At 45.8% G+C, this 10,955-nt stretch overlaps 2 protein-coding genes across 5 annotated transcripts in view; both read left to right on the forward strand.

Moving 5' to 3' along the window:
• Window positions 1–6,828, forward strand: part of BTK (Bruton tyrosine kinase) — a 32,726-nt gene extending 25,898 nt beyond the window's left edge. For all 4 annotated transcript variants that reach the window (XM_044235095.1, XM_044235096.1, XM_044235094.1 and 1 more), the window contains exons 13-19: window positions 23–97; window positions 577–748; window positions 1,263–1,479; window positions 2,473–2,537; window positions 3,155–3,273; window positions 3,793–3,950; window positions 6,320–6,828. In XM_044235095.1, coding sequence (XP_044091030.1) covers window positions 23–97; window positions 577–748; window positions 1,263–1,479; window positions 2,473–2,537; window positions 3,155–3,273; window positions 3,793–3,950; window positions 6,320–6,391 — 878 coding nt within the window. In that variant the 3' untranslated portion in view covers window positions 6,392–6,828. The remainder of the gene's footprint in view (window positions 1–22; window positions 98–576; window positions 749–1,262; window positions 1,480–2,472; window positions 2,538–3,154; window positions 3,274–3,792; window positions 3,951–6,319) is intronic.
• A 672-nt stretch (window positions 6,829–7,500) lies between these two features.
• On the forward strand, window positions 7,501–10,362 carry TIMM8A (translocase of inner mitochondrial membrane 8A). The gene is made up of 2 exons (XM_044235383.1): window positions 7,501–7,716; window positions 9,279–10,362. Exons 1-2 carry the CDS (start codon window positions 7,585–7,587, stop codon window positions 9,438–9,440), a joined length of 294 nt encoding a protein of 97 aa, XP_044091318.1. The 5' UTR covers window positions 7,501–7,584; the 3' UTR covers window positions 9,441–10,362.
• The last annotated feature ends 593 nt before the right edge of the window (window positions 10,363–10,955 follow it).

The raw sequence follows: 10,955 nt of genomic DNA on the forward strand, positions 1-10,955 counted from the left end.
CCGTCTCCTCTGTATGTTTCAGGGCTCATATCTAGACTCAAATATCCGGTGTCTCAACAAAACAAGAATGCACCTTCCACTGCAGGCCTGGGCTACGGTAACTGCTTATTTCTCTAGGGGAGGATGGATGGCCAGTGACAAGGACTACCTTGGGCAGACCCAAGTAGACCTTGCAGCACGCTGCTCTGCACTAGCTGCCTCGAGGAAGATTAGGGCAGAGCCAAGCAAATTATTTAATAATTTTTCTCCCTCTGGTGGCTCCTACAGGCACTGCAAACACATTGATTCATGAAGGGATTACTTCTTAATTGTGTGATTAAAAAAAATCATAAAGGGCTTTTAAGAGGTTGTCCAGTTTCTCCTTCCTTTATGGCTGCCTGGCACCTAAAATTCCAATCCCTCCAACCAGTAACCACCCTGTCCCTGAGATTTATCTGAGCAAAGATAGATTAGTACTCTTGAGCATTTCCCTTGTACTGCCTGCCTATTTCTACCCCTAGTAGGGATTCTTATCTATTATAGGAATTATACATACACAATTCCCAAAAAAATCATATCTAGGCTTTGCTGTTATAGGATCATGGGAAATTGATCCAAAGGACCTGACCTTCTTGAAGGAGCTGGGGACTGGACAGTTTGGGGTAGTGAAGTATGGGAAATGGAGAGGCCAGTACGACGTGGCCATCAAGATGATCAAAGAAGGCTCCATGTCTGAGGATGAGTTCATTGAAGAAGCCAAAGTCATGATGTGAGTTACAGCCCAAACTCAACCTTCAGTCCAGTTGCTGGAGTCTAGGAATTACCAGAACAGTTTCCACTGTGGCTTAAGGTGAATTTGAGTGAGAGAGATTTGGGGCCAGGGCCTGAGGTCAATCTTTGATTGGCAGAAGTACTAACTGCTAAGGTAACCATTTCTTTGCTTTGGATATGGGCGATAGCAGTGTCGGAACTGGGTGTGTACTAGCTCAGTAGCATTGGGTGATATGTGTTAAAAAATTAGACTTTCAAAGAGAAGACAGATTCTGACTAGCCTTAGTGTTCAGTTAGCCCTGGGCTTATTTTCTGTTCTGTCTGGGCTCTGTATCCCTGCCCCGCCCTCACATATTAGGCACTTCCGGGGTTTAGGGTGGGAAGGAGGAAACTCCACTTGTTATCACGGTCCCTTATCTGATGCTCTACTTCCGGACCAGCCCCCTTCCTCTCCAGCCCCTTTCTCATTAGTATGGAGAGCCAGAAGGACTGGGTCTTTGCCTCTCCCATAGGAATCTTTCCCATGAGAAGCTGGTTCAGTTGTATGGCGTCTGCACCAAACAGCGCCCCATCTTCATCATCACTGAGTACATGGCCAATGGCTGCCTCCTGAACTACCTGAGGGAAATGCGCAACCGCTTCCAGACTCAGCAGCTGCTGGAGATGTGCAAGGATGTCTGTGAAGCCATGGAATACCTGGAGTCAAAGCAATTCCTTCACCGAGACCTGGTAGGACCTCAGAAGGACTGGTCTGAGATCAAGGACTGAGGGGGTGGAAGTAACAGTGGAATGATATCTCTGGATGAGGAGGGTGGCCGGGATCATCATCTCAGTTTTATCTAGAAAGCATTATGAGTTAGGTGGGCCTGTGCCCCAGTGGTCAGCCAGTGAAGGATCTCCAGCCTCAACGCTACAAGTCGAGCCATAGTGGGAGTGGGAGCCATCACTCGCGCCCAGCCCCCAACGGCAACAAGGAAATGGTGGGGTCCCCCACCCAGGACGGAGGGGCAACCCCGCTTCTCAGTGGGGCTGCTCCTGGCACAGAGCCATGGTTTGGTTACATCAGAGTCATTCGTTTTTGTTTTGTTTTAATTTTTTTTTTATTAGCTAGCAAACACTTAAAAACACATTTAAAAAACCTGAATTTCCAGCTTCTCTTGACAGTCTTGGCCATCTTAAAACACCAGGCTCATTCTCATAGGCCATGCTAACAGTCGCCTGGAGCCCAGGAGCAGCTTCTCTTACAGACGCAATGGTGTGCTCTGAATTTTCCTGCACTCTGAGTCCCTCTATCACTTTGCCCACCTGGCCTCTGGAGGCATCAGAGTTTTGTGGCCCTGTTTATTTCAGCCAGACCAAGGCTCAAAGTGTCTTAGTCCCACTGGCAGAAAAGCAAACAAAACACACCTGCCTTTGGTTCTCCCTAATTCTCTCAGCAATTCAGTAAAGGATGGGGTGTTGGAGAATTGTCAGTGTGAACGAAATCATTCTGCGTGCGCTCTGGTGCTTGAATTCTGTCTAGACAGCAGGTTGCTTTAGATGTAGTGGCAACACATCAGAGCTTCTCAGTGGCATCACCTGACTCCTGTTGGGTGGGAAAAGGTCTCTGGAGCTGAAAGAAATGAGGCTTCCCTGGCTTCATTCCCCACGGTGGGCAGGAGTTTTGTGCCTTTAACCCGTGTGCCAGGGACAGAGTCTCACTGGTACCTATTGTTACTACAGGCGGCTCGAAACTGTTTGGTAAATGATCAAGGAGTTGTTAAAGTATCTGACTTCGGCCTCTCCAGGTGGGTGTGCCTTTTTCACCTTTCCCTCTAAGAGGAAAAATAGCACAGTACATACATGAAACAGCATTATTGTTTTGTATCCTCTCCCTTTCTGGTTGCTCCCTCATTCTAGTCTTTTTCACCCTCTTTCTCTTCCTTCTCTTTCTTTGAATTCTTTAAGTCCCTTCTTTCCTCCTCTTGGTTTATTGTAATATCCCTCTCCTTGCCTTTCTCCCTCCCTCTTTTTCAAGCGAATATTCCCCAATACCTTACCTTGATCTGTTAATCCTGTTGTCTTTACCAGCAACCCCCCCACCTGTGCCTCCTCCTTTCCTAAGCAGTCTAATTCCACTGGCAATGGCAGAATAGAAGGAAGGATAAAACAGAGAGGGGGACAGAGAAGAGGAAGGGAGTACCCAATAGATCTTATTTCACGTCATCCTTGCTGTAACCATATTGTCCATCAGGAAAGCTAAATCAGATCTGAAAACAGGAGTACATTAAAAGAAACATTTGTAAAAGACAGTGGGGCCAGCAAGCATGTATTTGTGCGGCTCCTGCCACTGTGCCAAGCCAAGAAATTGTAAATGTCAAGCTCTTCAAAATTGTAACAGTAACAAGTCCTGAACCCTTGGCAGGTATGTCCTGGATGATGAATATACCAGCTCAGTAGGCTCCAAATTTCCAGTCCGGTGGTCTCCACCAGAAGTCCTTATGTATAGCAAGTTCAGCAGCAAATCTGACATCTGGGCTTTTGGTAAGTGGAGGAAATATACAGATTACACAGCTCAAAAGAAGAATGCAATGGGGAAATTGGCATTTTGTAACCACACAGAGAGATTATTATGTGTTGTTTTCCTGCTTCTAATCCTTAGGGAGTGCTTACTATTGTCAGGCACCACAGGGGTTCCTGAGGATAAAATAACCTAGACATGATCCCTGCTTTCTTAGAACTTAAGCAATATATTGAGAGGAACAAACAATTTATTCAGTATTCCACAGATTCTGAATACTGATTATGTCCCAACGGACTCTGCCAGACTGGCTAGTTACAAAGACAAATAAGAGGCTGTCTCACTCCAGAGGAGCTAATTGTCCAGTACAACCCTGATTATCCTCCAGTGTGGTCAGTACTAGAGAAGAAGTTTGAAAGGAATGTAAAATTCACAGAGTAGGGAATCAGCGGAATCTAGTATTTGAGGTTAATCTAGGAAGACGAGGATCCCAACTACCCAAAGAGACTGCAAATCAGCTTACTACATTTTTCCTTTTCTAGGGGTTTTGATGTGGGAAATTTACTCTCTGGGGAAGATGCCATATGAAAGATTTTCTAACAGTGAAACCGCTGAACACATCACCCAAGGCCTACGCCTCTATAGGCCTCATCTGGCTTCAGAAAGGGTATATACCATCATGTACAGCTGCTGGCATGAGGTAAGTGTTTTGGGGGGGATCTTTTAAATTATTTCCTTGAGCCTCCTTTCCCATTTAGCCAGCCAGGCCCCCAGTCCCCACTCTCCCTGGCCATGTGGCAGCTGGGGACACACTGACAGCCACACACATTCTGGAACCCCACCTGTACCCCACTCCTTTAATGGCCAGAGACTTTCCCAGGCTTATCTAGTTCTCACTAGAGTTGTCTCAGCGGACCCCATTACCAACTCAGCTTTAGGGGAGGGGATGTTGTGAGGCTACATCCCCTAGCATAAGCTGGCAGCTAAAGGCACTCAGGTAAATGTATGGACACATAAAAAGAAAAGCTATTAAAATTTATGTTAATTCCTTTGGAAGCCATTAGACCTTTCTTGGACTTTACTAACTAGCTGCCAACTTTTCTGGCTGTAGTCCTACTGGAATTAAAAAAAACCCTCCTGAAAGGGAACTAAAATTAATTTTATTCATTTTTTTAAAATAGGGTACATCATGGAGTATGTGGGTAGATGTGGTATTTTGAAAGTAAGAAGTCTGTCCCACTATTACTAAAATGTTTTGGTGTTCTGAACTTGGGTTATTTCAGAGGTGCTTTCTCCACTTTTCAGTAGTTTCTTGGCAACCTTAATTTGGCAACCTCTAGTAGGAAATGAATGCTGCACAGTAGAAACAGGGCAGGGCGGTGTCCAACAAGCACATATGTGAATCTGGAGCCCTCTTGGTGGGGTGAAAAGTGGGTACTTGGATCAGAGCGCGGCTCCTTTCCCTTCAACAAATGACTGAGGTCACAAAGGAAGCATGGAGAAAGGGACAACCATTTCCCTTTTCTCTCTCCTGTGCCATCCAGGATTAAGGGGGATTGACTATGCTCCCTCCCGGCTAGGACATCCTCACTCTGCTAGTTAAACTGTTTCAGACAGGCCCTTTCTCCACAGCCTGTTTAAAGTAATACTCTTGAAATTGGATGCATGTCAGAATCTCTGGGGAACTCTAAATTAAAAGTGCAAATGACTGGGCCTTATCCTCAGAGATTCCAGTTAGGTATGTCTGAAGCTGAACCCAGAAATGCCCTTTTAAACTTCCCAGGAGGGGTGCCTGGGTGGCTCAGTGGGTTAAAGCCTCTGCCTTTGGCTCAGGTCATGATCCCAGGGTCCTGGGATAGAGCCCCACCTCCGGCTCTCTGCTCATCGGGGAGCCTGCTTCCCTTCCTCTCTCTCTGCCTGCCTCTCTGCCTACTTGTGATCTCTGTCTGTCAAATAAATAAATAAAAATCTAAAAAAATTAAGCTTCCCAGGAAATTCTGATACTCAGCTAGGTTTAAGAGCCACTGATTCAAAGGAACAAGAAACTGATGACTTTTTGGTTCTGATGGATTGAGACCCTTCTGGCATGAAGATGCTGTGAATCACTAAATACCTCAGGGGTTTATGGACCATGACTGTCACAAAGGGCCTCAGTCTACAGGCCAGACAGTGGTAATAAAATGTCCCAGGTGCTCAGGATCCCTGCTCAGTGATGCAGCCCATGGTCTTGAAATGTTAATTCCTCTGTAAAACTTCGGCTATGGGATGAGAAAACGGTGCTTGAAAGTTTACAAGATTTCAGTTCTGGCAAACATTGTTTAGTAGCCATTTTTCATTTGAGGATCCAAAATAATGATGCACTGTTGTACAATTCTGTAATGAATTCACCCTCAGTTTTTTTTTTTTTTTTAAAGATTTTATTTATTTATTTGAGAGAGAGAGTGTGAGAGAGAGCATGAGCGAGGAGAAGGTCAGAGAGCGAAGCAGACTCCCCATGGAGCTGGGAGCCTGATGTGGGACTCGATCCCGGGACTCCAGGATCACGCCCTGAGCCGAAGGCAGTCGTCCAACCAACTGCGCCACCCAGGCGTCCCCAGTTTTTTTTTTTTTTTTATTTGACAGAGACACAGCAAGAGAGGGAACACAAGCAAGGGTAGTGTGAGATGGAGAAGCAGGCTCCCCACAGAGCAGGGAGCCTGATGGGATGGGGGCTCAATCCCAGGACCCTGGGATCATGACCTGAGTGGAAGAAGGCAGATGCTTAACGGCTGAACCACCCAGGTGCCCCTCACCCTCAGTTTTTAATCAGTGTTTGTCAGTTTAATCTGCAAATTGTCATCATCACATTAATAACCTCAGTTACTAAAAATGAAAAGTGAACAAGGACTTCATGGAGCACTTCTATTTCTTTTCCTTTTTCTTTCTTGTGTGTGTGTGTGTGTGTAATTGACACGGTATACAAAAGGGCGTATAGTATATACTTAATAAACATTTCTGCTTACTCATTGCATTTCCTTTGAATTCTGGATTCTAGCCCACTGTAACACACTGCTTTTTCTTTGGTTTTAGAAAGCAGAGGAAAGGCCCACTTTCAAAGTTCTTCTGAGCAACATCCTAGATGTCATGGATGAAGAATCCTGAGCTCACCAATAAGCTTCTTGGTTCCATTCCTCTCCTCCACAAGCCCCAGTTTCACTTCTTCAGAGGAAATCCAGGCTTACAGGTCCTGGAGCCTCCACGCTCTCAGTGAATACACAAGGGCCTCTCTCTACATCTAAGAATGACTCTCTTCTTTGATTCTCTGAGATAGTACCTTCTGAGCAAAAGCCAAGGAATTTCTGTGCCTGGTATTGACCTCAGAGAGAAAATTTTCCAATTTCCAGGAGTCAGGACAGACGGAATTTGGGATGCAAAGTTTAGGGGAGGGAGGGGTGTAAATAGCCTGACAAGGAGTCCAACAGATCTTTGGGTAGGCATTAGAACTTGGGGGGAGGGAGGCAGAATATGGCAAGAATAAAATGGTGTCATAAAAATGGGAGGGGAGGGTGTTTTGATAAAATAAAAATTACTGGAAAGCATGAGGGTTTCTTGCTATCTCGATTAGTCATGCAACCTCCCTGAAGCACCCTAACCTCCCTGAAGCACCCTATCTCAGTGTTCCAGAAAACTGTTGTGTGGCATTGGTTTGGCATATTCCTTCTTTAAGAACTCCACAAGATCCTCAGCAATTTAACCCTGCTCTGAGTCAGAGACAAACTCACAAGCAAAGCACCAGCACCAAAGCACCTGGCACACAGCAGGCATGTAATATTACCGGAATATTACCGCAAGTTGGAGACAATTTCCTTTGGAGTCTCTTTCTCCTCCGTTAGGTGGGAATACACCCTCAAAGAAAACTGGAACCCCAGGACGGCTAACAGATGGGCCAAGTGTCTGGGCCTTGGCAGAACCAGCACTGTAACACGAAAAGCGCGGGCCAATTTGGAAGTGGGGAGGGGCGGGGCTGTTGGGCCGGCGGAAACCGGCCACGTGATGTTAGGTTTTTTCCCTCTCTCTTCGGAAAGCTTCTTCTCAGCACCGCGGCACTGGGCTGCAAAGCCGTGAGGCCTCAGGGTCCACCTGAAGCGCCGCAGCGGTGTCGCGGGCGGGAGCCGGGCGCATAGGCGGCTGGGAGGAGCGGCGGGCGGGGCCACGCTCAGGACTGCGCGCCAGCGCAGTGCGCTCACGGGGCGGGCCCAGAGACAGTCAGGTTGTGGTTCCGGTTCCGTCGCGGAGACACGTGAAGGTCGGTGAGTTGGTACGGAGTTCGTCTTGGCAAGCGTGGCGGCGCTGGGATGGATTCCTCTTCGTCTTCGTCCGCGGCGGGTTTGGGCTCGGTGGACCCTCAGCTGCAACATTTCATCGAGGTGGAGACTCAGAAGCAGCGTTTCCAGCAACTGGTGCACCAGATGACGGAACTTTGTTGGGTAAGCAGCCTGGGGCTGGGACCTGGCCACTGTACCTACTTTCCCCCTGTTCTTGCCCGGCGGGGCTGCCCAGGACGTCTGGGATTCGGGGAGCGGGAGGACCCGGTAGCACCCCCTTGGTTTCCTCAGGTTTCTCAGATCAAGCCGGAAGATAGAAAAGGTGAAGGTGACTCCGCTTCTCGGGGGACTCTCACCCCAGACCTTGGCTTTGTTGTTGCAGAGGACTGGGGATCGCAGCCGACTTTTCCCCTGTCCCAAGCAGCTCATTATGCACCTGAGGTTGAAGCTGCCTAGTGCTGGCCACCGACACTGATGAGAGCCACCAGCACAGAGATTTTTTCTTTTTCTTTTTTTTTGGAGCCCCGAGTCCCACGGAGTGAGTCTCCTGTTCCTGGGCTACTCGGGGTTTACCTGATTACCCAGTTGCTTTAACCATCGTCCATGAGAAATGAGTGGCTCTAGCCCAGTAACTGTAAAAGTGGCGTAATATATCTACCCTCCCCACCCCCCACACACACTTACTTGCTTTCTTGTTGTGTAATACCAGGCTCTTTCAGGTCTGAAGGTTGAGGAATTGAGTATGCATGTCAGGGGACTTTGGCAGAAGGGTGAAAGGCATTTGCAGCTGGGGATCAAAATGTTCTCTGGCTGCCAAGGACAGCTTGTGGGGGGTAAAAAAACCCTCATCGTATTCAGAGGCTAAGGATAATTTTCTTGGAAGTGGAGAGTGTGAAGCTTGTGCACACAGCAGATAATAACGAATAAAATTCATTTGAACCACTTATCTTGAACTGAATGTAGTCATCAGTTCCATAGTCCCTTTCACATAAGCTTATGGTATTGTTGGACTCTGACCCCTAACAGATGCTTACCTATATACTCCTTGGTGTTTTTTTTTTTTTTTTTTTTAATGTGATTCATTACATTTTGGCCGGGAGGGGGTGTGGTTAAGGACTCCTTTAAGAATTTGTAAGCTCTGGGCCCTTTAGGAATAATTTATATAATTTTCCATTCATCTTGAGAGCATTCAAGAATTTCTGGCTTAAGTAGAAAAGGTTATAGAATCTTGGGTAATAGATTCCTTTTTTCCTTTGGTAGGTTTTGGGGTGTCACTGCTGTGATTTATTCTTTCACCCTTTTTTTCCCCTGCAGTTACTCTAAAGGCATTTAATGGTGGCAGCGTTCTGGAGTTATAACCAAATTCAGTGAAAGTTTACTTCACTTGCATTTTGCTTCCCCCCGCCCCTCCTTTTTTTTTGGCTCTATAATAGCGCCCCCATTTTCTGTTCCAATAACTTTGGGTAAGATATCTCTGCCATGGTTTCTTTCCCTCTTTGTAAAATGAGGATTAATGATAGTATCTCTTTTGTAGGGTTGTTGGGAGAATTTAATGTAAGGCTCTAGATAACTGCTTGCTACATGTCAAATGTGAAATAGTAACATATCAGATACTGTTTTTAGGTGAAGTTTTTCCTCTAAATAACAAGAAGTAACCTTTCCCTCCCCACCTCCTGATTTTTTTCTCAAGTTCTCTTTGTGTTTCTGTATCTTGTCCTGGGCAGGAGAAGTGCATGGACAAGCCTGGGCCAAAGTTGGACAGTCGGGCTGAGGCCTGTTTTGTGAACTGTGTTGAGCGCTTCATTGATACAAGCCAGTTCATCTTGAATCGACTGGAACAGACCCAGAAATCCAAGCCAGTTTTCTCAGAAAGCCTTTCTGACTAATCTCAGCATTACGTCTTTGGAAAAGGAAGGTACTTCAAGAAATGAAGAGCGGTTGATGGGATAATTAAAGAAAAGGCTATGGGGGAATTGGCTCCCACCTTTGTCACTCTTGGGACATCCTGTCATCTGAGAATGAACAAAGACCAATACGTGTGTGTGTGCGTGCACGCGCACGTGTGTGTGTGCGGGGGGTGGGTTTTGAGGGTCATATGTGTACTTGGTTGTGTTTTTTAATGCTAATCTTGTGAAAACAATTGACAGATGAATGGAAAACTCTAATAGATGCATATTACTGTATGTGGGACTGTGCTTTCTCAAAGTCCCAGTAACTGCTCCGTATAATTTTGATAGTGGAACTGCTTTCTATAATTTGATTGTGGGACCACATAAGGTAAAATCTGTCATTTGTGTGGATTCATTTTAGATTTCTGGGGAGATTGGATATACACCTTTTGTCTCTCAGAAAGGGCAGCAGTGGGAGAAGAGTAATTTGGTACTTAACTCTAGGCCTCCTTATCTAGTGTTTTGACTATCAGTGCTGGAAAAAAATCTATGGGATATTTAAACAATACACTGAGCTTTCTAGATTCTCTCCTTCCCGTATGCTGTGACTTACTTTAATGTATAAGGTATGGTCTCAAGGTAGTACAGGTAGCCTGAGTGTCTAGAGATCTTTAGTTATAAAGGAATCTAGCAAGTGAGCATAATTCTCATTACTAAACTGCCACAAGGAAGAAGCTTACTTACCCTGTATATCAGAGTCCAAAATATTCAAAGATGTGCCTAAATAGGTGATAAAGATTTAGGCCAGTCAGAAACTAACAGCAGTTTCAAGTAGAGATGCATGCCTAATGTTAATCAGTGTAGACTCCATTTACTGCATTCTTTTGATCACTGAAATAAAGGCTTCTACAAAATTCAACTCTGATTCAGAAAGCTTTCTATTCTGGTTATCACCTACACCCTGGAGAGATTTGGTGTAGGCTGGTTCCAAGACTGAAGTGCCTGTCTGGGCACTTGCTCTGTGCGAGGAACAGCATGGTATTCCAGGGATGTCTGTGTGGCGTTTTTGTGAGAAAGGAGAACCTTGAGATGAGATGGGGAGGGAAGGGGTTCAGGGTTGACAGTCAGTTCCCACAGTGTAGTAGAAGAGATTATATTGACTGGATTCCCCTCCCAACTTCAAATGCCAGTAGACTGAAGTATAGACCTAATATGGAACTACTTGGGAGCCTCTAGTTCAGATCTATGAAGGCTGGGGAAATACACATTTCTAGAAGCCTCAAGTCCTTTAAGTTTTCCACCATATAGGTACTATGAGGAAATTTTTTTAAATCCTGGTGAAGAAATTCACAAAAGTTTCAAGTGATTTTTTTTTTTTTGTGCCAGACACTTTTTGGTGCCACGGCTTCAAGAGTGCACAAAAAACCAAAGTCCTTGCGCATGTAGACCTTATGTTCTATGAGAGGGGAGTCAGGCAACAAACCCATAAATATGCCAGTATGAGTGCCATGG

This window comes from Neovison vison, chromosome X, assembly GCF_020171115.1.
Source record: "Neovison vison isolate M4711 chromosome X, ASM_NN_V1, whole genome shotgun sequence".
NCBI classification, from domain to species: domain Eukaryota; kingdom Metazoa; phylum Chordata; class Mammalia; order Carnivora; family Mustelidae; genus Neogale; species Neogale vison.

Excerpts from the sequence above, each read along its gene's own strand:
- TIMM8A (XM_044235383.1), top strand. The coding sequence starts at position 7,585 with ATGGATTCCTCTTCGTCTTCGTCCGCGGCGGGTTTGGGCTCGGTGGAC. Across the intron at positions 7,717-9,278 it reads AGATGACGGAACTTTGTTGG|GAGAAGTGCATGGACAAGCC; the intron begins GTAAGCAGCCTG and ends TGTCCTGGGCAG.